General features: G+C 45.3%; 1 protein-coding gene across 2 annotated transcripts in view; it reads right to left on the bottom strand.

Annotated features, from left to right (window-relative positions):
- Positions 1-2,866: 2,866 nt before the first annotated feature.
- LOC136848061 (uncharacterized) overlaps positions 2,867-27,626 on the bottom strand; it is a 38,060-nt gene continuing 13,300 nt past the window's right edge. For both annotated transcript variants that reach the window (XM_067120205.1, XM_067120206.1), the window contains exon 3: positions 2,867-6,394. In XM_067120205.1, coding sequence (XP_066976306.1) covers positions 6,230-6,394 — 165 coding nt within the window. In that variant the 3' untranslated portion in view covers positions 2,867-6,229. The remainder of the gene's footprint in view (positions 6,395-27,626) is intronic.

The raw sequence follows: 27,626 nt of genomic DNA, 5'->3' as shown, positions 1-27,626 counted from the left end.
ATGCAGTATTAGAGATTCATAACATACTATTTTACCAAGACTAAACATATCAGACTTTGAAGATCACTATATTCACATCACCGAGATCTCATACAAACTCCAAATCAATTATTTTTTATCATGTTTTAAATAACCAGAAGAAGACACACACATTCACAAAAACACATACAAAAAGAGCATAAATCCCTGAACTAAACTGCTAAGATCATATATAAAAAACTAAGCGGGAACACAACAGCATAACATGTCCAGATACACCTACAACTTAATACCCAATAATGACTCCTGTTCAGATTATATAGTACCTACCACTGCATAGTAAATGATCATCAAAATGTAGCAGGCTACTTTTGCATCTAAAAGCAAATTGACTATGATCCAAGCCTGATGTGATAGCCTTTCTATGATGATAATGCGCTATCATGCTGCAGCTATCTCTCAAGCTTCCTACATCTATCCTATTGTCCGAGGTTTTAGAACTAAGAACATAATTTGAAATATAACTGTCTTCGGACTATTTCACCAACTCGAAACTATCAAACAATACTTTTATACTAGCTGTTCACTAACCACTGCACTAATAATTTTGTTTAAATCACATTGCATCAAAATTCTTTTCTATCCGAATGTTAAATTTCACAGGTTAGTATCTAAAGTTATCTTACACACACACACTATGAAAAGACAAGCTATGAGGGTTTCTTTGCTATAATCACAAGCCAAAGTCAAAACTACCAAATTTTCAGAATTCTGTGGCCATGAAAATTTACAGAAAACCTCATAAACCTGTATCAGATTATATAGCTCTAAGGTTATAAGTGATAGGTATAATGCCATAACATAACATTATACTATAACAATCGTCATGACATGTTTCTCATACTTATTGCTACTAAGAATACAATTAGTTAAAATTTTCCAGTACTGTATCTGTCTAGTAATTACAAAAAGTACAACATGGTAAACGAATTTTTATGCAACATACCATTACGTACAAAGTAAGAACATTACAGTTCAAATGAATATTTCTTCATATATAATGCCAGAAAACAGGAAGTAAGACTCACTCATGGAGCCCAGTATCAAGTTTTCGTGTGACAGGATCCAACTGTTACAGTGCTAAATGTCATGGAAACTTTCCCTTGTCACTTCAATTAGAGTGCAATAATTCACTTTACTCAAGCAACCGGAGCCATGTTGGAGAGAAAAAACATACATAATAGAGAACAGCCAATTCACAAGTCTGGCACCCAACTGGCAATCTTCTAGCAATGAAAAAAATACTGTAACAATTTTGAGTACAGTAGTTTAAAAAGTGATACCAAAAAACTAATTTTGTGATCTTAAAAAGAGTACAACAGTAAAGGTCCGATACTTAGACTGCAGGGATGGTTGCAATGTCAACAGTTACGTAGGGTTTCTCTAACCATATGAAAATGCAACAGCTGACATAACTTACGTAACATAAAAAACCACAATTCTAAAGGCTTCCATTATTAAGAATCCCCTAGTATCATAAAATGGGGAGGGGAATTCTTGCCATTCTATAATCAAGTATCTTAAAGCCAACCAAAGGTAACTCTGGAACCTCCTACAGGAATGTAATCCATCAAGATGCAATGCTATGTTCATACTACTGCCACTGGGAATACCTTCTTAAAATATAGTTTCTCAAGATTCTTGTTTATTACAATATTTTTGTCTTATATGTACATGAATAAACAGCTCAACCTCGCTAGAAGATTATAAAATAGAAAAAAATAGCTCATATTGGAGATCGAAATATGCAAACTTGGCAAATTGACAAAGAAATAATGCCCTTAGATAACAAGTGCCCACCTAAGGAGAAAAACCACACTTAAGAAAACAAAGACAACAGAACTTGTCTCCACCTCGAACTGTGTTGACTAATCATCCAGATTGAAAGAAAGATATACTACATGCTAAATGTCCCACCCACTGTATAAAGTGAAAGTTACCATCCACTGTATAAAGTGAAAGTTACCATCACACTTCAGAAAACACCAAGAGAGACACACATTGTGTAGAGTTGTTCTTGTAGCGAAGATTTATTTCGTTTTAAGCCTTGTTATCTACACAAAAATTTAAAATCCTCAAACCTGCAACAGCAGCATAAAGCAATGTGACAAGAAATGTGCATTAAGGTCAAAACATTTAAAGTTTCTTTCAATCTCTTTAAAAGCAGTTTGACTTTCAAACCAATGTACAATTTATGCAAAATGTCTAATCAGTCCAACAGTGTCAATCAGCTACATGTCAACATAGTAACAGCATTCTCCTTCAATTGACAATATCATCAAAACCAAATGGTTTCATTTTATTCTGAAAACCCTGTAAAAACTGAGTTAACTTTTGTGTGAGAGAGAGAGAGAGAGAGAGAGAGAGAGAGAGAGAGAGAGAGAGAGAGAGAGAGAGAGAGAGAGAGAGAGAGAGAGAGAGAGAGAGAGATTCCTTTTTTATTTATGCTAAAATGACAAAATTGTCTGGTGAACATTAAACATTACAAAACAATATGTTGTAGTTTAAACCTGAAACAAATATTTACATTGTCACCAACTAACCCCCCATTTTACTTTACTGCAAGCCATAAGAAATAATGTATAGCCTCAAAACAAATGCTAAACCATCTTGAAACAACCAAAGGTTACAGAAATGAGAATTACAATCCAAGACTGAAAGGAAACGCAAGGCCACTTATAATTTTGGAGCAACACACCAATATCTCAAAGCAAGATTCTTGAATCAAGTACAATCAAATGATTATCTCAATAAAAACAAAACGTACCTGATGTTATGACTTTTGGTGTAAACAAGTTCTCTATTAGGTGTTGAATAATACTCACAACAATTTCCACTATTTATTACAACAATGAAAATTCTTGGAAGATTAGAAAACTTATTTTACCATACATAAAACTACAGCAAGTAAACTTAGTAAGGGTGACTCATCTACCATATCCCGAGAATCAAATGGGGGTTGGGAGCTCATCATACACTACCCTATTCTGTTGTGCATCCACCTATCATTGTCTAATTCTTAATCTTAATAGGTAATTTTTAAAATTTATATTGTGAGTCACAATCACATTAAAGGATAAATGTTCAAATAAAGCCACCTCTTGGGATATGCAAGTTTGAAGTACAGTATCCTAGCCAGAACATTTTGTGTCACACTAATGAGTTAGCAGGATTTTGATAGGTACAATAATTGCTGTGCATGCTTCCTTTTGTTTCCAACTGATCAGTGTAATTTTTGCCTACAAAAAATGGTCCGGTCATCTGAGCAAATCCCCAGTAGATTCTTCGCAAGTTGTGAAGCTGAAATTGTCTTCAAACATTCTAGAACAAGCATTAGAAACAAAAAAATCAGATGAAACCGGGTATTCCCTCTACTGATTACTGTACGTTCTGCAATTACAAAATGGCCAGCCCTGTGAAAGTTTGGATTTTATGCTCAGCAGTCTGGTTAAACTATCCTTTGTAACTAACCCAGAAGCGTTGCCACAACGATGAAAAGCATAAGAAAATATCCAAATGGCCTTAGTCATATTATGACACTCTTGCAAAGGAACAGTGGAAGAAAAGTACTAGCATAAAGCTCCATACAGTTATGAAAAACATTCCTTTTGATATGATGTAAGGTAGATGAATGAGTTACCACCTTCTGAACTAGTAAAATTATGAACAAAAATGAACAAATGGAAAGAAAATAAAAACAATAAATCTTCATACACCACATCAGTACTGCTATCTGATATGGCAATTTTTCCCAAGTAACTTTTCCATTACTCATAATTATTCACTTGCACATTATGAAAACCTAAGCTATTATTAATTATACAGTTCTTATATATATGCTTCAAATTCATGATGAAGGCAGCCAAGTTCATGAAGTATTCTAAGAAACTAGCCAATAATTCTAATTTTCATGTTATTCTGCAACTCTTGATTCATGTTTGAAAAAAAAAAAATTTCTCTCTCAACCTTTACTAACAGTATATTAAAATGAACAAAATAACTTTCAATATCAAGATTTTTAGAGAAGGGATATTTTTTTAATCATGACTGTGTCTGTTTTGGATGACTGTTAAGCAATGCACCCTTGCATACACAGAGAGATGGCTGCATTTATTTTCCCCATGATGTTTAATTTCCCATCCTTTCTATAATCCCACTAATCACCAGTCATTCTATCCTGTACACTATTTACATATTACATATACTGCATAATGGGAAAACCTACAACCTCCAACCAACTACAGCACATAGCAATGGAGCCTGAAGGTGCACCTGCAAAACATTCTCCAACCCTGGAATCTCACCTCTTAAACAGAACATTTTTGATAAAACAATAGCTCATAGAAGGATCTCCATTTTTTGATGAACACTTGTAAGTATATGCTTTAGAAGTACCGTATATATAAAGCATTTCCAAATCACAATAAGAATCAGACATACAAAACATTTGACCACAAGCTTATCATCAGGTTTTTAATCAACCAAGTACAAAACATTAAGCATTACATATTCTTCATCAGAATTCAACAATATAACAAACCATGATGCACGCAAGCATATGCCATACCTAAGTAACTAACTCTTACAAAAGTTAAAGACCATGACTAGCCCTCTTTTTCTTGATGCTGCCAAAGTTCTAAAATCAGTTTTTAAATTGATATTGAACCGACTAGAATTACCAAGCTCCTTCATTTCATTAGCTCGTGAACATAATGTCCTTTCGCATAATTAAAATAATCACGGAATACCACCAGCAGTTGGAAGTATTTTTATCACTAAGCATCATCAATTTATGACACTATCATTACCCATAATGCCTTTTAAAACTTACTGAATTTGCATATGTGACCATTACCAAAGATTCAAAATTTTAATAAGTTAATTAATCAGCACCAATGAAAAGACTTCATGACAAACCAAATGCTACGAGCAATCTTGTTTCAAGAACCCTCTTATTTTTACAATGAACACTATGCTGCAAATTTTTTTAGGATACAGATATAAATTGCAAAAAAAATGCAAGTTTCCTATTTTCCACCATCACAGCCACTAAACTAATAAGACCACAATTTTTTTGTCTCCAAATTGAAAGTCTAAAACCAAAATTACTTAATGACAATGATGAAATACTCTGAACATTAAGAGAAAATTCATTGCTACCTTGACATTTTCCTCTTGATTCAGAACCACTCAATCTACTCTCATTTTATCTATAAAAAATTTACATAAATTCTTAAACCATATGCATCATCGATTCTTTGGTGCATCAAACGAGCTTAGCTACCTCTAAGTACAAGAGCATTATCGCATATCAATATCAGTAAGACAAAAATATTAAAAATTTTTAGCATAACCCTTAGTAAATAGAGTAATTATAAAATTAAGACAGACTGAAAATGCTGCTTCTTTAGAAATGGTTTCTCTTTAAAGTCCAATAAATAAATACATGTACATACCTGGTCTGACTTTGTAACTAACAAGATACATAAACATATGGCTTTTTCCTAGTCAAGTTAAGCTTTTCCTTAACCAAGTAAAGCATTTTGATCTTTCATAAGAGTTTATCTGAACCAATAAATGAGAATCCATCATGATCACAGGCCTTAAAACAATGAGATAAAAACAATATCAAAAGATACCATATTCTCATTCTGTCACCTGACACAAACAAATACAGTAATACCAAATACCCCACACATGACCATACCTTGCATTTAGGTGAAACTGTTCATAACAGCAGCTCGCAAAAGTTTACACGTCAGCAAAATCATGAATGTTTGGTCAACACTGGAAATCTTGTCTAAATTGTATGAAATGGAGAAACAGGTTGCCCATAATTTAAAATTATAACATCATCTGAATGTGGCCTAAACAGCTACTCATGAGAATTTCAGAATTAGGTTTTACTTTTTCTTCCCGCATTAAGCTTTCAAAACTATTAGTATACTACTAGCTTCTTTAAATTCCCCCTTGCAAAAAGACTTCCTTCATTGTCTAGAACATACCAGTAACCTCGATCCATCTACAGTTAGCCAGTTTCACAGCCAGGTCCCATCCAGGTACATGCCAAAAGGAGCTATGTTTAAGTTGCTGTAACTCATCTTGTAAAGATGCTAGCCTCACATAAAGTCGTAGGTACTCTGAGTGAGAGCTTCACCTCTCTGTGACACCAGAAGTGTGAGTATGGCTTTCACATCTTATCATCATAAGAATCAGTTTTCTTGTATTTTGAGTACTGGGTGTCATACTGAGCAGGGGGGTTGGATTCCTTGGGCACAATTGGAAAGCAGCACCATAAAATGAATGCTACAAAAGCTACAAATGTGCCAATCAGCAAGATGAAATCTTCAATTGTCTGAAGGGAAAAGAAAAATAAGAATTACTGAAAAAAAAAAATTTTTCCTCATGCACTATGCCTTCATAATTTACTAATTCTTTGCAAGGGTAACTTTATATTAAAAATTCTAAAAAAAAAAATTCTAAATATTTTCTTACATACCATTACCTGTACTGCATGGGCCTATCTTATCACTGAGTTCAGAGCAATTTCTTCAAAACAAACTGTTGATATTCAGAGATCTACTGCAAAAGTATTTTGTGTTACAGTCCAGCTATACATCAGCTTTTAGTAGCCACATCATATCTAACCTAATCAACTTTCTTTGTGACACCCCATGTCTCTACTGTACCTATAAATCTGTACTAATCAACATGAGGGTATCCCACTTACCATTTTCCTCAGTCAACTACCATCCTTAACATTTAAACATTTCTTGTGAAATTAATGGACTGAGTTTAGACATGCCTTGATTCATATGCATATTCTTACAAAAGCTTTCTTTTATCAAACTAGACTCAATGTTTCTTTCCACTGCATTATTAGAATAAACTATCTTTTTTGCCCCTACCAAATTTATTGTATGGGTTTTTATAAAAGTTTTGTGTGACCTACCAATAGTAACCGTGTATGTATCGAAGAATAAAAATGATATTTTAATGATAAAATAAGGTTTGTTCATACTTACCTGGCAGATATATATATAGCTGTATTTCTCCGAAATCCGACAGAATTTCAAAACTCATGGCTTTACATGAGTGCTGGCCAGGTAGTTAGTACTCATTCCCGCGCTGGGAGGCGGGAATCGGGAACCATTCCCATTTTCTATTCAGATTTTCTAGTGCCACTGTCTCAAGAGGAGGCGGGAGGGCACTAAAAGTATATATATCTGCCAGGTAAGTATGAACAAACCTTATTTTATCATTAAAATATCATTTTGTTCATGACACTTACCTGCCAGATATATATATAGCTGAATCCCACCGTAGGAGGTGGGAAGAGACAGAATAGGATTTAGGAAACAAATAAATGTAGGCGAATGACGCCTTGGTTCCTTACCTGTTAGCATAGCTGACTTCGAGGTTATCTGTCACCCAAGCCTGCTTCTGCTAATCCAGAGTCTCCAGCAAGGTAGGGACCTATAAAGCTGGAGAGATCCAGATGACCTGTCCAAGGGAGAAGGAGCAACGACCAACCACCTGACCGCCCTATCTAAGGTAAAAGTACCTAGCATAGGCTAAAAAATTGGGATGTCCACCTCAATGGCCACCCAACAACCAGAAATAGACAACAACAAGATTAAAAATACTACCTAACCCCTAAAGGATAGGATGAGTATTGCCTTCTTCTCCCAACATAGTGTCTGCGGAAACGTACGGTCCCAGCGAAGAGCAGTCTTCAAATGTCGTCTTCACATCCCGCAAGTAATGCGAAGCGAACACTGAATTACTTCTCCAGAAGGTAGCACCAAGAATATCATTCAGAGACATATTCTTTTGGAAAGCCATCGAAGTCGCGATAGCTCTAACTTCATGAGCTTTTACTTTCAGAAGTCTCATGTCACCTTCTAGGCAGGAGGAATGAGCCTCTCGAATAACACTTCTTAAAAAGAATGCTAAGGCATTCTTGGACATGGGAAGATCAGGTCTCTTCACCGAACACCACAGATTGTCCGATGAGCCTCTAGTATTCTTGGTCTTGGCTAAGTAGAACTTAAGAGCCCTGACAGGACACAAGACTCTTTCTGACTCTTGCCCAAGTATTTCCGTCAAACCTTTGATTTCAAAAGATTTGGGCCAAGGGTTTGAAGGATTCTCGTTCTTGGCTAAGAACAAAGGATTTAGGGAGCATACAGCATTAGGACCCCTAAAGCCAATATGTTTGCTAATAGCCTGCACTTCACTGATCCTCTTAGCTGTCGCCAGAGCCGTTAGGGAAGACAGCTTTTCTCTTGTCACATTTTTGAGGAAGCCAAGACAGAGGTTCAAAATTACTAGACATAAGAAACTTCAGGACAACATCCAGATTCCAAGAAGGTGTCCTGAGTTGAGGAATTCTGACAGTCTCGAAGGATCTTAATAGATCGTGAAGATCCTTGTTATCGCACAAGTTCAGGCCTCTGTGTCTAAAAACTGCCGATAACATACTTCTATAGCCCTTTAATAGTCGAGACTGCCAGTTTATTCTTATGTCTAAGATAAAAAGGAAGTCAGCTATTTGTGGTACAGAGGTCGTGGGACGAGGAAACTCCTTTACTCCTGCACCATCTTCTAAAAACAGACCACTTGTACTGGTAGACCGCATTCGAAGAAGGTCTCCTGGCATTGGCGATGGCCTTTGCCACAGATCTCGAAAAAGCCTCTTGCTCTGGCCAACTTTGAGATAGTCTGAACGCAGTCAGACTCAGAGCGGAGAGGTTTTGGTGGAACCTCTTGAAATGCGGCTGCTTGAGAAGGTCCACCCTCAATGGAAGCGTTCTTGGAAAATCCACTAGGAAGGACAGGGTCTCTGAAACCAATCCGCTGCTGGCCAGAAGGGGCTATTAGAGTCATCCTTGCTCCTTCTGACGTTGCAAACTTCCTTATCACTTCTCCCAGGATCTTGAAGGGAGGAAAGCGTAAAGGTCGAGTCCTTTCCAGTCCCAGAGGAGGCGTCTATGGCTAACGCTCCTGGGTCTAGGACAGGAGAGCAATAAAGGAAGTCTTGCCGTCCTGGACGTGGCAAAGAGGTCCACTAGAGGACGTCCCCAAATTCTCCACAACTCTAAACATACCTCCTTGTGAAGAGTCCACTCGGTCGGTAGCAGCTGATTTTGCCGACTGAGAAGGTCTGCTCGAATATTCTCCACTCCCCCAATGAACCTCGTGAGAATAGTGACCCTTCGAGCATGAGTCCAGAGCAGGATCTCCTCGCAAGGATGAACAGGGAGCAGATCGAGTACCCCCTGTTTTTGAGGTGCGCTAGAGCTGTGGTATTGTCGAATTGACCTGGACAATTCTGCCTGCCACTTGGGCTTCAAGAATTGAAGAGCCAGAAAGATAGCACCCAATTCCTTGAGATTTATGTGCCAGGACACCTGTTCCCCTCTCCAGGTGCCTGACACTTCCTCCTCCTAGTGTTGCTCCCCATCCTTCCCTGGACGCGTCCGGAAAACAACACTAGGTCGGGGCTCTGAAGGTGAAGAGAAACCCCTTCTGCAAGCTTCAAGGGGTCGAACCACCACTTCAGATGATCCTTGACAGAAGGAGATATCGTCAAAATCTCTTCCAGATTCTCCTTGTCCCTCCAGTTCTCTGCCAAGAAAAACTGGAGAGGTCTGAGATGGAGCCTCCCAGGGAAACAAACTTCTCCAGCGAGGAAATGGTCCCCAGCAAACTCATCCATTCCTCACCGAGCATGTTTCTTTCCCTAGAAAGGACGAAACTTTTTAAGCAAAGCCGTTGCCGTTCTCGGGATGGAAAAGCTCGAAAAGCCACTGAATCCATCTGAATCCCCAGATAAGCGATGGACTGCGTCGGGATCAGATGGGACTTTTCTTGGTTCACAAGAAGTCCCAAGGACTTCGTCCAAATTCAGTGTGAAAGTCAGGTCCTCCAGACACTTCTCCCGAGAAGAGGCTCGTATGAGCCAGTCGTCCAGGTAGAATGACACCGAACACCCGCCAGGTGAAGCCACCTCGCAACGTTTTTATGATCACCGTGAAGATCATGGGAGCGGTGCACAAACCAAGCAGAGAGCTCTGAACTGGAAGACTCGTCCCCCAGCACAAATCTCAGGTACTTCCTTGATTGAGGATGAATGGGAACATGGAAAGACGCATCTTGTAAGTCCAGAGAGACCATCCAGTCCCTGGTCTTAAGGCCCCTAGAACCGACTGAGGCGTTTCCATCTTGAATCTGTCCTTTGAAATAAAAGCGATTCAAGACGCTACATCTAGGACCGGTCTCCACTCTCCCGACTGTTTCGGGACTAAGAAAAGCCTGTTGTAGAACCCGGAGAATCCAACTTCAGAACTTGTTCCACGGCTCTTTTTTCTAACAACTGCTCCAGGAGGTCCAAAAGAATCTGTTGCTTCTCTCGGTGGTAAGACGGCGACAGATCCCTGGGCGACGTGCAAAGGGGTGGAAACATGAGAAAGGGGATCTTGTAACCTTTCTCTAAGACAGTTAGAGACCATGCGTCCGCCCCTCGTGTTCTCCAGGCTTCCGCAAAATAAAAAAGCCTGGCTCCTACAGGTGTCTGGAGGTGAAAGAAGTCACTTTTTTCCCCTAGGTTTAGAGGGGGCCGCTCCTCTGGTGAAACCTCTTCCTCGCGGAGACGATCTAGAGGAAGAAGTTCCTCCACGAAAGGGCTTCTTCTTCCTGGTTGACAAAACTGAAGCAGACGAAGAAGAAGAAGGAGCTGGAGGACGTCTAGAAGAATGAGCCAACAGGTCTTGCGTGGCCTTCTCCTTAAGACTAGCGGAAATGTCCCGAATCAAGGACTGGGGAAACAGATGGTTGGACAAAGGAGCGAACAATAATTCTGCCCCGCTGCGAAGGGGAGACAGACTTAGCAGTGAAGTCACAAAACAAGGCCCTCTTCTTTAAGAGGCCCGTACCAAAAGTGAGACGCCAGCTCTTCAGATCCATCCCTAACTGCCTTGTCCATACAGTTAAGGACACTAGAGAGCTCCCCAAAGTAATAGAGTCCGAGCTTGAAGCTTAAGATCTAAGGCTCCCAAGCACCAGTCCAAGAAATTAAACACCTCCATGGTGCGGAAGAGACCTTTGAGATGATGGTCGGTCTCTGACAAGGTCCAGAAACCTTAGCAGTAGGCAGATGAGACCTCTGGGAGGCGTCGACAAGACTGGTAAAATCCCCTTGAGAAGAGGAAGGAACTCTAGGGCTGAGATCTTCTCCGTCTCATACCACATACCAGCCTTGCCTGAAAGCTTAGACGGAGGCACAGCGAAAGAGGTCTTGCCATGGGACTTCCGTTCCTCCATCCACATGTTGACTTTCTTGAAAGCCCTCTTGGTCGCCAAAGAAGAAGTCATCTTCAAAAAACCAGAGCTCTCCTAGCTTTGGAGGAAGCTAGCTGAGAAGGAGGAGAAAGAGGAGCCGAAGGCTTAAACTTGTCCCGAACAAGTCCTTAAGCAAGCTGGTCAAAACTTGGTAGTCCGAAGAAGAGGAAGCAGGAGGAGCTCGACTTCAGCAGGATCCGAATCGGCAGAAACCTCTCCGCCACAGCCGGGAGCAAACAAGCGAGTCACCCAACACTTTAGGGGCGAAGGCCTTGAGGTCCAATCCGAAGAAGGGATCTTCTTTTCTCAGAAGAAACAGAATGCTCCGGGCGTCCTGAAGAGCAACCGAAGGAACGTCCAGCGGAGCGTCTTGAGAGCGCCCTGAAGAGCGTCGTCACAGGCGTCACGCCCAAAAAACGGAAGGCGTCCCTGCGGCGTCCTGAACAGAAGCGTCCTGAAGAGCGGCCGGCGTCCTGGGAAGAAGCTCGCGGGCGTCCTGTTAGCGAGCGTCACGGCGCAAGAGAGCAAACAGGGCGACAAGGCGGCGACACAGGAGAAGGAGGCGCGAGCGGAGCAGGAGAAGGAGACTTCCTTGATCTCTTGACAGGCAAAGTCAAGTCCTTGCGACGACGAGGAGCAGAGTCCTTCTCAGCAATAAGAGAAGACAACTGTCGCTGCATCTCCAACAAAATCTTCTTAGAAGGCGAAGAATCCTGTCTGGGAGGAGAGACAATCCTATGGGAAGGCGATGGGGAGGGCGCCTTCTTCTTCCTCACAGGAGCAAGAAAGGTTCTCTCCATAGAGCGGCTGGGCGCTCGAAACATCCTCATCAGGCGAAATCCTAGACTTCTTCTGCGGTGGAAAGGCATCAAAATAGCTAGCCGACGAAGAAGACTGACGAGCAGCGTCCTCTTGAACACAACTCCTCTTGAGAGGGCGAGAGTCCCACGAGAATTCCACCCTTGGTTGTGGGAGGGCGCCTCGGAGGAGGCGAAAAGCAGTCCTGAGAATGCGTGCTGAAGCACGATCTCTGGCAGCCTGGGGCGACAACAGGAACTGCCGAAGGGACGTCAGATCGGTGGGAAGCCCCGTAACCTTCTTGCGGCTTTCGACATGCCTTCTCCCTGAGTCCTGGGAGTCTGACAGCGGTCCAGGCCTAGAAGCATTATGGGGCCGATCTGGCGCCCCTCCACAACACTGGGGAGCACTACACTTCACAGCACTTTGGAGAGATGTCACTTTGTTCTCGAGCGCACGGATAGAACTCATGATCTGCGCCAGGGCCGAACCCTCCACAGACACAATATCAGGGCCCGAAGGCAAAACCACAGGGACAGGTGCAACATCAACTACGTTGGGATTATCAGGAGAGAAATAACCTGACTCTTGCACACACTCCTGGAGGAAGACCTCCTAACCCTGTCACGCTCCAACTTGCGAACATACGAATCATAAGACTTCCAGCTCGCATCCGATAAAGGTTCACACTCCTTACATCGATCATCTATAAGACAAACATGCCCCCTACACCTCAAACAAACAGAGTGAGGTCTACCAAAGCCTTCGGTAGCCTCACCTTACAATCACTCATACAACATACACGGAAACTAGCAGAACTAGAACCAGACATAGTTAAAGAGAGGTCATAAGCAAAATCCACAACAATCCAGAAAAAGCGTGTGCCAATCCACAGTCCAAGAATCAAAACCAAAAGTCAAGAGAATACTTAAGTGGAATAAGCAAGTTAACGAAATCCAGAGGCGGAGGTACTGTAACAGATGTTAACAGTACCGGCGACAGAGAAAATCTGAATAGAAAATGGAATGGTTCCCGATTCCGTCTCCCAGCCAGCGGGAATGAGTACTAACCACCTGGCCACACTGCGTGTGCATGAGTTTTGAAATTCTGTCAGATTTCGGAGAAATACAGCTATATATATATCTGGCAGGTAAGTGTCATGAACAAAACGAAATTTTCCCACTACACCAATTATTAGTCCAGTTGGTTCTGAATCTTACATGTAGCAAAATACCTGGTGAACACTGTTAACTGACTGTTGTACTATCTATAATGCCAATACTGTACTGTATCACGAACAGTGCTGACTTGATAAGTATGTGTACGTGTGCCAAAACTCCTGACCCCATTCAATACACTCACAGCATGTGTTCTCCTGGGAACACTCCTGACCCCTACAGGCCGTACACAAAGAGTGACGGTCGTACTTAAGTTTAACAAGTTTAGCAGAGCACAAATTCCCTGCGCAAACTCTAGATCCAGAGAAGCTGGAATCCGACATAGCTACCTATTTCACGGAGCTAGGCTAGCGAGGAGATCTAGATCCTCCGAAAGTCTTTCTGGCGATTTCCACCAAAGATCCTCCGAAAGTCTTTCTGGCGATTTCCACCAAAGAAGATGTCTCTTGACGTCGGGGGGAACGTTGAAGATCGTGGAGTCCAGTTGAGTTCTTCTGTCCCAAGAACTCTTCAGGAAAAACTGCAAGGGTCTCATGTGTAGAACGACCCTACTCTGACGGTGCTCCACTGACGACAGACTTCCCAGGAGAGCCATCCACTGGACGGGCGGAGCGACTGTCCAGGAGGAGAAACTTCTCCACCGTAAGAAGGCAGGAGGAAACCCTTTAGGGTACAGAAAAGCCAAGCTAGACTGTCCAGAGTCATCCCCAAATAAAGAATCCTCTGCGAAGGAATTAAGCTCGACTTTAGCGTGTTTACCAGAATCCCCCTAAGGCTCGAGCTAACCTTAGGGTTCTGTGAAGGTCCTCCATGCAGCGGTCCCTTGACGATGAACAGGAGTAGCCAGTCGTCGAGTACAAGGAAAATCCGAACTCCCTCCAGGTGGAGCCAATGACCTATCGGGCGAGAACCCTGGTGAATACCTCCTGCGGGCTGTCGATAGTCAAGCAGAGAGCCCGGAACTGGAAAAACTTTGTCCTTGAAAGCTGGAACAAGATACCTCCTGGAGTCTTGATGTACTGGAATGTGGAAATACGCATCTTCCATGTTGAGGGTCACCATCCGATCCCCGAGTTAGACCTGAAGAACGGAGCGGTTTGTTTCCATGGAAAACTTGGTTTTCACTAAGTACAATTGAGAGAGCTTACGTGCCAAAACTGGAGTTCCAACCCCTTGATGACTTGGGGACTACAAACAGGTGGTTGTAGAAACCTGAGGTTGACACTCTAAAACTTCTTCGATAACTGTTTTCCTTAAGAGAGACTGGACTTCTGTCTCTAGGGCCGAAAACTTGACTGAGCCTCTTGAGTATGCTGTCAAGGAAATGGGAGAAGTGGGGAGAGGAGGAGGTTGGTCAAACGGAAGGCGGTACCCTAGCTGGAGCACTTGAATCACCCACTGATCTGCACCTCTGTCTCTCCATTCCTCCCAAAAGAGACTGAGTCTGGCCCCCACCGGCACATGGAGGACAGGGTTCCTACTTACTGGCAGGATGACCTTGGGGTTTAGAGAACTTGTGACCTCTGGAGTTGGAGCGGGGCCTTGAGTAAGGTTTGGGTCTGGCGTGGAATGCAAACGGATGTCTGGTAAGAGGAGACACCATCTTGGTCGAAAGGAGGGGAGCAGGCCTGGGTTTGGCAGAAGACATAGACAGGATGTGTGTTAACGTCTTCTTATCCATGGCTGAAAGGGCGTCTTTCACTACTCGATTCTGGGAAAAGGCCTTCCTTGTCAAAGCATGCGAACATCAAGGCGGCCTTTTCTGAAGAAGTCACAGCCTTGGATAAGAAAGAGCACCAAGTCTCCCTCTTCTTCAGAGTGGCCATGGCGAAGAGGAGGAAACTTCTCGCTGCCGCATCATGGATAGCAATGTCGGTGCAGGTAAGGAATCCTGTGATTCTCTCCAAGACGTCTTCTGCAATATTAGCCTGCTCAACTTGTTTAAAAATAGCTCCCATCAACCAATCGAGAAAACTGACAAACTCTAGGAGCTTGTAGAGGTTTTTGGAAAGGTGTTCTACATCCAGTGCAGAAAAGAAAGTCTTGGTAGCTTCAAAGGAAATGCGTCTTGAAGGGTCCACAATGGAGCCAAAGTCCCCTTGTGCTGAGACTGCAGAGCCTAGTGAAGGAGAAGTTCCTGTGCTGTAATAATTTTGCCTCCTTTTCGACAGCTTTGAAGGAGGGTACACAAAAGACGCTTTACCCGAGGATCTCTTTAGCTTCCAACCAAGCCTCTATCTCCTTCAAGGCTTTCTTGGAGGCGGCCATTGGGAGTACCAATTTGGGAAGGAAGTGTTAGAACACTAGCTTTCCCACTAACGTGGAATTCGGGGAAAGAGGGGGCTGTCGGCTGAAAATGTTGAGGGAATGACTGCAGCAGAAAGTTGAGCAGAGAAGCGTAATGAGAAGATGGCACTGAGTCAACGGGACCTTCCTCTTCACCAGAAAGAATCGGTTCCGTGCCAAGATCGTCCAGGAGTTGAGGAAGAACAACTTCTTGGTCCCCAGGAATACAAAGCACTTTGCGGACTACCTTTTCTAGCTTCTCTTCCAGCAGACTAGATTCCTGGAAAGGTGAGGATGAAGCCAAAGGAGCAGACACTCCCTGTGTAGGAGGAGGAGGAAGAGGCACGGGAACTTGAGGCGGATCCTTCTGGAGAGGGCTAGGCATCTTGAATGACTTAGGTGACTTGGGAGGGAGCGTCTGAAATGTATCTTCTTGATCAGAATCCCATGCTGAGTAACCAGGTGTAGGGCTAGCTGTCCTTTTCTTACAGAGTTTAGGGTCCCTAGGGCAGGAATTATCAAAAGATTTCCTCTTTAAGGGTCGAGAGGCATGATACCACTTGAGATGACAAGGGGGGGGAGGATCTGAAGAGCTGGAAGATGAAGAGACTGAAGATGAACTGCTGCTACTCTCATCTGAAGAACTTACCCTTAGGGAGTGGCGTTTGAGAAGTCAAGCGTCTTGACGAAGATTCTGGGGACACGAACCTGTGGCGTCGGCGATGATGTCGAGAAGAGCGAATACAGTCGATGGAGAAACACTAAGTGAACTAGCACGTCTACGACTCTTCGAAGCCTTACAACATTCACTTTTGCGACTCTTCGAAGCTTTTCGACGCTTCGACGAGGGGTCAAGCTTACGTCTTTCAACATTAGGACTAAGGCTTTTTGGTGCCTTAGAGGACGAACCTGCTCGTGGGCAAGAATTTCTGACCTTTTCGCCAGCGCCGGACTGTCTTCTAGCCTCATAAGGCGAGCAGGACAGCTGCCTTTGCTCAAAAGAGTCGGAAAAATGAGCAGACTCGCCTGAAACACGATCACCAACACTAACCCTCGGACCATAGCGCAAACGCACTAAACTTAAGACAGAATCCATGAACACGTTCATTTGCGCTTCCATTTGAGTTCTGAAGAGATCAAATTCTGATTTATCAGCCTCGAGGCTGGGCTTGGCTTTAGGGAAAACATACTGGGAAGCTGGTGAAGAAGAGGGGAATAGGAGGAGGGGAAGAGCAGCAGTAGGGGAGGGAGGAGGGGGGGATTTACACCCTAGCCTAGGAACAGCCGGTAAAAGGGGATAGCGCTGATGCCACCCAGTGAAAAAAGTTAGCCTACCTTATCGCTTAAAAAGCCTTCCTATCCCTATCCTTAACCAGCTTTACCTGATGGGAATTTCCAAACAGTTTGAATCGTGTGCCAAAACTCCTGACCCCATTCAATACACTCACAGCATGTGTTCTCCTGGGAACACTCCTGAGACCAAAAGGCATTATAATGTACACATAAAAAGAGTGGCGGTCGTTTTCTTAAGTTTTAACAAGCTTAGCAGAGCACAAATTCCCTGTGCAAACTCTAGATCCAGAAGCTGGAATCCGACATAGCTACCTATTTCACGGAGCTAAGAAATTAAAAGCTAGGTTAACAAGCAAGACACTGAGTACTTCACCAAAAAGAGATGCCAGAAAGAAGCACATCGAGGCTGGAATGAATCAAACAGTTTGAATCTTTACGGATACGCGAGATGCTCGTTTTTCGCCGAGATTGAAACTTGGCGCTGTTTACTGGGCTAGTCTCCTTCCACTCCCCCACCGACATCCGGTGGGGTTGGGTCTCTGCCAATTATATCAGCGTTTCAAACAAAGTTTGAAAAAATATATCTCGGGCGTGTTGAAATCAACATATTTCAATATTTTTCCATTATTATACAATTTATGCAGTGACAACTTAATTTGTTGTACAATATTATTTTTTCGATTGTAACTGAATGGCTTCTATAGCGCTTCTGGAGTCACTATAAATCACAATATTACTGAATGAGGTTTCTTTAATTATTTTTATGGCTGATGCTATTGCACAAAACTTAGCTGTAAATACTGAGGCATTATCAGGTAAAGAGAACTGACATGTTTTCTCTTGGGATACTGCAGCATATCCCACCCCGTACTGGGACTTGGATCTGTCTGTGTACTGTATATTGAGTAATGTGGACCTTTCGGATTATATGTTCTACTATATGTTGTCTATGGTGTTCTGGGGTATATGAGTAACTTTTTGACAAATATTTCAAGTAGGCGCATATTTTCATTTTATTTACAGTCCAAGGAGGAGGTAATTTTTACTATTAGAGGTAGCTACATATTAAAATTCAGTGGCTTGAACAATCTCCTAGATCTAATTGGGAAAGGTGGTAAATGATTGTTAATAAATACATCTCTTTAATTCAATTAATTTTTTGGTTGGGGAATCACTTGTCTGAATTCTCAGGGCAATCTTCATTGTTACTAACTCTCTATGGAGAAGCTCACCACATTCAACTTGTAAAGATGACTTTGGTGATGATCTCAAGGCTCCTGAACATATTCTAAGGCCTTCATTATGAACTGGGTCTACGGTTTTCAGCGTTGCGTCTGATGCCGAGCCATATATTTCGCTTCCATAATCAATGATATGCAGCACTGTTGCTTTATGCAGTACAGTAAGGGTATGTCCATCAGCTTCCCAAGCCCAAGTAGTGTTCGATAGTTTTTAATTAGATTTAATGCTCTTTTACATTTTGATTTCATGTATGTTGTGTGGGCTTTCCAGTTCAATTGACTATCAAATACTAATCCTAAAAATTTTGCTGTCTGGTCAATTGGTATACTATGGCTTCTGATTTTTATATCTATTTCTTCCTTCTTTTCCACTTTTTATTTTTATAAAACATTACTGCTTGAGTCTTTTGTATGGATAATTCAAAGCCTACATATGAGGCCCATTCATCTATTTTTATTATAGTTTTATTAATGATTTGCTCTGCATGTTTTATGTGAGATGCTGAATAATATATGGCAAAATCATCCATATACAAGTTACAGTACTTTTAATTCTGATAAGTAGGTTATCACTGATGTCATTTACTGTGAAAGGAAATGGTGTGCCACTAAGGACGCTTCCTTGTGGGACACCATTTTCAAGTGGAAATGTACTTGAAGATGCTGTACAGCATCAACTCTCACTTGAAAAGCGCGATTTGTCAAAAAGTTCTGGATAAACCTATGTAACTGACCATGGATGCTGTTTTTATGTAATGTTTTTAATATAACAATTTTTAAAAGTAAATTTATTTTTCCTAACTATACAAACCCAAGGTCCTTTACATTAGGGATTACTTTCAGGCGTCGGCTGGAAACAGCCGTTGAACTTCAAACAAGGTGGTTAGGCAGTTAACTACTGTCCAGGGAGGCGTCCACCTGCCTGCCCGGCTGTAAACATTCCAATTTGCCTTTTCGCCCAGGTACAGATTGAGGGTGGCATGAGGTGGGCATAAAGTGTAAAGGACCTCGGGTTTGTATAGTTTCAAAAAAAATACAATTTACTTTTAAAAAATTGTTATTTGTTCCGATACAATATACAAACCCTCGGTCCTTTACATTAGGAGACTCACTGATTGGAGGAGGAATCTGATAAAGTCTCTCTGAACTGACTGGAGTTCACCACCTTGTCTTCCCTTCCTGGTCGTGGAGAGCGAGGAAGGAAAAAAAACTGCCTCTGACAAAGATCGGGTTGTAAGAAACGCAGGATCAGTTGTCAGACTTCTGGGTCCCTTTGCATGAAAGAGGAGATGTCAGTTCATGCAAAGTAGGCTAGGAAGAATTTGGCGTCCGGATGACAATAAGGCAAATACAAGCATTGGGTTTGTCTCATAGTCATGGTCTCCTTCCTCCCTTGCAAGAGGAAGGAGTGGGGTTGCTTCTATTAACCTGAATGGAAATAGAACGGGAGCTCCCGTTATGTGCTTACCTGCCTCGATTGCCCGGTCCAGCTTGTAGCAACACGTCTGCTCCCTGCCCGTGGGAAGAGAGCCAGGATGGGGAGAAAGAAGAGGCCAGTCACTCAACATTCCATCTCCCAATCACAACCGTACAACATAAGCGAGATGCAACCTGTCCTGTTAGAGGAGCTGGATAAGCTACACAACTTGTTGAACAGCCACCACAGGACCCAAGGAAAAAGTGTCCAAGGACTTGTGTGCAACATCCCGGAGGTAGAAGGAGGTGAAGGTAGTCTGTTGGGACCACACACCCGCCTTCAGCACCTGATACCAACATATTCTTCCGGAATGCGAGGGACGGACCAATGCTGTGGACCTCGTGAGCTCTCGGACGAAGCATACCGGTGTCGTCTTCTCCTGCAGCAGAGTACGCTCTCCTTATCGTCTCACGAAGCCAGAAAGAGATGGTGTTCTTGGACACTTCTTTCTTGGTCGAGCCAGTGCTAACTAAGAGTCGTTGACACTCAGGCCAGAGGTGCCGAGTCCTCTTCAGATAGCGCCGCAGCACTCTAACAGGACACAGTAGCATCTCGTCTGGTTCATTACCTACAAAGTCCTCTAGGGAGGGGATCGTGAAGGACTCGAACCGTGCGTCAGAGACCGAAGGGTTCTGAGTCTTTGCTACGAAATCTGGGATGAAATCGAGCGTAAATGATCCCCATCCCCTCGAGTGTTTAACATTGAAGGAAAGTGTGTGAAGCTCACCAACTCTCTTTGCCGATGCCAGGGCAAGCAAGAAGACGGTCTTGAGGGTCAGATCCCTGTCTGACGACTCTCGTAAAGGCTCGTACGGTGCACAAGTCAGGCTCCTTAAGATGAGAGTCACATCCCACACAGGGGCCTGAGATCCCTGGGTGGACAAGACCGTTCGAAGCTTCTCATGAGTAGAGAAATCTCGAAGGAGGAGGAGATGTCTACTCCTTTCAGCCGTAAGACTAGGCCGAGTGCGGCGCGGTAGCCTTTTACAGCTGAAACGGAGAGAAGTTTCTCTCGGCGAAGGAAGACGAGGAAGTCCGCGACCTGCTGAACAGTAGCTCCGACCGGAGAGATACCCCTTCGACAACACTAACCACAGAAGACGGACCACTTTCCCTGGTATACCACTGCGGAGGATCTTCTGAGGTATCCTGCCATCTCTGTTGCTGCGCGGCGCGAAAAGCCTCTCGCTCGCAAGAGATGGTGGATAACCTCCAGCCGTGAAGACACAGGGAATGCACTGCCAGGTGGAACCGCTCTGCATGAGGTTGAAGCAGAAGGTTGGGCCACGGGGGGATCTCTCTTGGTGCCTCGGAGAGGAGAGCTAGCAGGTCCGGGTACCAAATGGCTTGGGGCCATTTGGGTGCCACCAGAGTCATTCTGAGATTCAGGGTGATCATCACTCGGCGAATCAGACAGAATGGGGGAAAGGCGTAAGCGTCGAGATTGTCCCACGGGTGTTGGAACGCCCATGGGTCCGGCACGACAGAACAGAAGACCTGGAGCTTTCTGTTGTGCCGGGTGGCGAACAGATCGATGGCTGGACGCCCCCACAGGTCGAACGGCCTTTCCACTACTTCCTGATGGAGGGACCATTGGGTCCCTACCACCTGGCTCTGGCGGCTGAGCTTGTCTGCCACGACATTCCTCTTGCCTGGAATGTACCTGGCTGACAGCTCTACCGAGTGAGCCATGTCCCACTCGTGCACCTGCATCGTCAACTGGTGAAGCTGGTGGGACACCAGTCCCCCCCTGCTTGTTGACATATGCCACTACCGTGGTACTGTCGCTCATCAGTACCACGGAGTGTCCCATCACTCGATCCCGGAACTCTTGGAGGGCCACGAAGGCCGCCTTGAGTTCTAGGATGTTGATGTGAAGGTGCTCGCTGTCTCGGTGCCACACTCCCGAAGTCAGCAACTCCACCAGGTGTGCGCCCCATCCCTCGGTCGATGCGTCCAAGAACAGAAGCATGTCCGGAGGGGGAGTATGCAAGGATACTCCTATCAAGAGGTTCCTATCGTCCAACCACCAGTGAAGGTCCTTTCTCACCTCCTCAGAAAGAGGAATGAGGAAGGACTGGGGGTCTGGGACTGGGACCAATACTCCTTTAGTCTCCACTGGAGAGACCGCCAGGTGAAGACGCCTGTGGTACTAGTTTCTCCAAAGGCGACAGGTGACCCGATGACGACTTGCCATTGCCGAGCTGGTTGCTCCTGTCGTGACAGGAACAGCTGTGCTGCCTGCCTGAACTTGCTGATACACGAGAGTCCGAGGGAAAGACTTTGCTGCCGTGTCTATCAGCATGCCCAGGTACTTTGTCCTCTGCTTGGGGTGAGATCTGACTTCTCCAGATTTACCATGATCCCTAGATCCCGGCAAAACTTGAGGAGGCGATCTCTGTCCTGTAGCAACTGCTTTGAGCTCGCCAAGACTAGCCAGTCGTCGAGATACCTCAGAAGACGTATCCTGTGCGAGTGGGCCCAACCTGACACGAGAGAGAATACTCTCGTGAACACCTGGGGAGCCGTCGAGAGCCCGAAGCAAAGTGCCCTGAATTGGAAGACCGACTCCCTGAGGACAAAGTGGAGGTACTTGCGAGAGGACGGATGGATGGGTATCTGGAAATACGCATCCCTGAAGTCCACCGTAAGCATGAAGTCGTTCTCCTGATGGAAGCCAGCACAGTTTGCGCTGTTTCCATCGTGAACCGAGTCTGGCTTAATGAAGCGGTTCAAGGGAGAGGTCTATGACCGGTCTCCATCCCCTGAGGCTTTCTCACGAGAAAAGACGCGGCTGTAAAAAGCCTGGAGACTGGTCCGACACGACTTCTACAGCACCCTTGCTCAGCATGGCTTGCACTTCTTGCTGTAGTGCGATGTCCTTCGACAAACCTGGAAGATATGTTTGGAGATGGACCGGAGAGTAGGTGAGGGGAGGCCGAGACTCGAAGGGTAGTAGATATCCCTCCCGAAGGACATCCACTATCCAGGTCTCGGCTCTGTGTCGCTGCCAAGTTGCCCAATGGCTCGACAGGCACCCCCCCACCTTCAGCAGCTTTTGGGGGAAAACCGCCGCGACTCTTGCCCCTTTACCGGCTTGGAAAGTGGGCTGAAAAGGGCGGGAGGGACCCCCCCCTTCTTGGGGCAGAAGAAGGCTGGGTGTTTCCTAGGGACCCCTTCGAAGACTGGGACTTCTTAGGGGCCGAGGAAGTGCCAGCCTGGCCCGAAGACCTGGCCGCAGTGGGGTGCGAAGACCCGGAGGTCTTGGCCACTGCCTGGTGAACAAGCCGGTCGCTGTCATCGGCACGGCGTTTGTCCACTGCGGCGTCCACCAACTCTCTAGGGAAGAGAGAGGAGGAACCCAGCAACGGTCCATTCCGAAGGGTGATAGCTGACTCGGGACCCACAGACCTGGCAAAGCGAGAGAGAACAGCATCCCTCCGCTTTAGCACAAGGTTCGCCCACAGGTTTGCAGTCTGGTGGGCAAGGTAGGAAATAGCCCTACCTCCAGACTGGCACAGTCTCCCAAAGGCTGAGTCCTCCCCAGGTACAATAGCGCCTGAGGAAGCAGCTACCTTCGATACTGTGAATGACCACAGATCGAGCCAAGAGACTGCTTGGAAGGCCGCCATGGCGGTGGCTTCCAGGGTTGCAGCTTCTTGCTGAGAGAGGGATATGCTCTCTGCAGTCAATTGCTGCAACGACAGACCCGGATCCAAACGAGTCACGTCCGGGTCAAACTGTTTGTTCAGAAACACCCCTTCCACTGGAGTGTAGAAACGCTTCTGACGAGGCAGAGGAGGAGGAAGAAGCTTGTCCGAGCGGCTCGAATGAAGCGAACTGTCTTGCCCAGACACAAGACTGTTCACCTGGTCGAGTACCCCCTCGGCAAGCGTGGACCACAGCAGCCCCACCGAAGCCTTTGGTTCCTTCTTGGGTCCCCAGAAGGATTCGAGGCGCGACGGATGATCCACAGACGAGGCTGTGGTCCCTTCCCCGAGGTCATTGTGCTGATGAATCAGCGCGATAACCTCCGCAAAAGTCCTCTGTATTTCGGGGGTGTCCGCATCCTGGGGCAGAGGACCCTTGGTTCCCTCCAGAGTGCGGTCCTCCCGAACTACTCTCCCTGCAGGAGGGAGAACCTCGGCAGACCCCCATGGATCTTCCTGAACTACGCGGGCGTAGGACCTGGTCGAGCCAAGAACTAAGCCAGGTGCCTACCCCCACGCAGTAGAACTCTGAGGAGAACACTCCCCAGAGCTCCTCCTCTCCGACTCGCGCCCCCTGGAAGAAACCGAAGGGGCGGAGGGGACAGGCGAGAAAGATCGGGCGCTCCCACTGGCTTTACTGGCAGAACCAGCAGAGGCAGTGGGCGGCGATCACCAACCCACGGTGATGGCAGCCCCGGGTCGAGGAGACTGCTTCAGCAAGGAGAAGCGATCTCTCGAGGAGAGCGGAGCGGCTTGCGAGAGCCGAGCCGCGCACTAGCCTCTCACGAGCCAGGCTGGCTGCGCGGACGTGGCCAGGGACTGGGAGGAGTCGAATGCACGGCTGACTGGCGCGAGCTTGCACTGTCCTCTGGACGTCCTCCAGTCTTCTTCGAGGCAGGAGCCTTTCGGGAAGACTGAGTAGGGGACTTCTTCCCTACCTCTCATTGCGTTCGGCCCCGTGGGGCTGAAGCACTATCCCAGGAACCTGACTTGGCACCTGAAGGAGTGCCAGCAGGAAGAGACGGAGCACCTGCATGCCCCGGCTCTTTCTCTCGCCCCACGCCGTGGTCTGTACGGCAAGAAGTTTCTCCCATATCAGACTGGGGTACCCAGGTCTCCTTGGGGACCCGGGTACTCGGAGCAACTCGCGAACAAGTGTCCGACGCGGACTCGCTGGCCTTAGATGCAGGAAGTTTCTTAGGCGCAGCAGGGGGAGTGCAGACCTTGGTCTGCACGCCCTTGGCTCTCGGTGCCCCTGGCCCGGAGGTCGGGGCAGCGGTTCCCTGATCCAAGGATCGGGAAGAGCCAACGAGAGATCCCACTGCCTTCCCTGTGGAAGGAGGCAGACCCTTAGAAGTCTCAGTGCGAGATTTCTTGGGGGGGGAGGCAGACTTCTTCCTCGGCTGCGAAGCCTCGGAAGGAGAAGTGGAAGAAGCAGCAGACGAAGACGACGATGATGACGAAGATGAAGACGACGACACCTTCCTAGACCTCTTCTTCTTCTTCTTCTTCTTCACCATCTGCTTCAGGAGCGCCGTCAAGTCCCCAAGCCAGGAAAGCGAGGCCGACTCAGACTCAGGAACAGCAGGAGGGGCTGCAGCAGAGGCACATCCCGGCAGCGACCACGGAGCTCGGGCCAGCATTTGCCTGGGTAGAGAGAGAGGCGTCGTCGGCCAGGAACAAAAGTGGGTGGGGCCGGGAATGCAGGCGCCGCCCCTCCCGCCTGAAGAGTCAAGTCGGGCCGTGCCAGGGTCGATGGAATGGGGACGGAAACAGACGAAAGGCTGGGCTGGAAGGTCAGACGAGGAACAGCATTCGAAGACAGGCCAGGGTCAGCAACAGGGGCAGCGACAGTCACATAAGGATATGATGACGTCACCATGTAGGCGGGCCCAGCACGCGTGAATGGAGCCAGGAAGCCGGGAGGCAGCAGAACAGCGTGCTGCACCGCAGGTGACGCCGACACTTGGGTGTCCAGATGCGATGCAACTGACACCGGCATCTGGGCAAACCTCGAATAGGTGATGGATGTAGTGGTGACTGTCGTTGCCAAGTGGGTCGTGACTGGAGCGGGGGGCAGGGGAGCCAATCCCTCCAGTGACGAGCCAGGATGAGCTTGGAATCTGTGTCTGGCCATCCAGTCCGGAACCTGAAGCAAAAGTCGGGTCAGTACACAAAGCCTCTACTCGCTCCGGAGGAGAAAACTCCCCTCTGGAACGGGAAGAGACTTCAGAGAGGATGTCGTGGTCCAACTCTCCCCCGCGCCCTTCCACAAACGATGAAACGTAAGAGGAAGGGGAGGGGGAGTCCTCACCAGAGGGAGAGGGAGCAAGCAGGGGAAGTTCGCCGGGAGGGAGAAACGAGCCCGACACATTCGCCACCAATGGAGTCGTCGGGGGCGTATTTCCCTTGGACAACTCCTTGGTAGGCTTACGACGGTAACGTCTCCTCCCTTCGAACTTGCCCCATTGCTCGGAGGACCACGAACAACACTCACTATAGGGATCATCACATGAACACACACGTCCCCTGCAAGATGTACAGAGGGCGTGTGGGTCCACGTCGACTCGAGATCTAAATGAATTACATTTCTTACCCCCTACCCCGGGACACACACGCTGGGGATAGGAGGGTTTAGCTGATTTCTCCATGATAATGAAAAAGAAAGAAAGAATTTCCCACCAAAAGAGAAGAAGTATAGCTGTCAGGCAGAGAGCGACGAAGAACAACGTCTGAACGCTACGATGGCCGAAAGCAAATTTGAATGTTTACATCCGGGCAGGCGGTACTCCCGCCTCCCGGACAGTAGTTAACTGCCTAACCACCTTGTTTGAAGTTCAACGGCCGTTTCCAGCCTACGCCTGAAAGTAATCCCTAATGTAAAGGACCGAGGGTTTGTATATTGTGTCGGAACAAATCACGGATCTCCATGTAGTATCATATGCCTTTTCCATGTCAAAAAAGATGGCTATAGTAATTTGTTTTCATTCAAATCCTCTTCGTACGTGATCTTCTAAGTTAGATAGAGAATCCAATGAAGATCTGTCACATTGTGACCCAAATTGAGTGGGAGTCAAAATTTTATTTTCTCGAAAGAGTAGCACGAATCAACTACATGAACTTCGGAGGAAAGGGTAGGCCTAGTATGGCACTATCATAAAATATTCAACTCCAGGTCTGTGGTAAACCACTAGTAGACCTAAGTGTAACATGATATCACACACATAAAAAATCCTCCTGTCACTCATAAGCACTGTGAAAGGAGGTCTGTAACACACAAAGCCTAGGTTTATATGTGTCCAGTCCAATGGCCATATACACACTGATGAGAGGGAGGAGGTAGTGGTAAAACCCCGTATTTGCGTTCTCACGATTCCCAGACTCACCGATTTTCGGGATTTTCTGTGGAACGTATCTATAAATTACCCATGAAAAATTCGGCAATTCGCTGACTTTTTCGTCAGGAAATACTAACTAGTGTATTTTGATGTTATTTTCATGACTAAATACATTTTTATGACAAAAATGATTTACTGATTTTCAAATGTTATTAAGAGTAATAAGAATAATAATAATGATAATAATAAAAATAATAAATAATAAGTAACTCAATAAGAGAGAGAGAAACTGGTTTTCTCCCTTCCATTCAGGACAGACCCAACCTCATTGCAGCGTAGATGGATGCTCAGAATTGATACAATTGAAATATTAAAATTATATTAAAGTACTACTGAAATTATATTAAAAATTATATATAAGTGTTTCAGGGTGATAGTACTGTATAAGCATTTTTAGAGGGTACATTTCATGATAAAATAATGATTTAGGTATGTAAAATTTTCAAATATTAATATTTTTAGGTACGTACTAATTTTAAAATATTGATATCAAGTTTAATAGTAAGTTTAAATAACATTAAATAATAATAATAATTCTCTCTCTCTCTCTTATCCAGACGAGAGAATTTTTCCGACATGTAATATGTACGTATATTTCTTTTTATGATAAATAAATGATTTACCTAATAGGTACTAATTTTCAAATATTATTGCTGCTTCAGCTGCATTTATTTTATAGAAGACTTTTTCTATTTTCCTTATTGCGGACTTCTCTTCAGTGGAGGTGCGTGCTAACAGCTTCGCCTATATTTGTCATTTCATGGGGAAAAGTCAAAATCTGGATTCTGCTTCTTTATATATTCTATACGGTTAGTTCTATACAATTGTTGCTTGTTGCGTTCGGCCAGACTCTTCTGTCATTC

Source organism: Macrobrachium rosenbergii, chromosome 18, assembly GCF_040412425.1.
Source record: "Macrobrachium rosenbergii isolate ZJJX-2024 chromosome 18, ASM4041242v1, whole genome shotgun sequence".
Classification (NCBI taxonomy): Eukaryota; Metazoa; Arthropoda; class Malacostraca; order Decapoda; family Palaemonidae; genus Macrobrachium; species Macrobrachium rosenbergii.
This window is presented reverse-complemented; position numbering and strand designations above follow the sequence as displayed.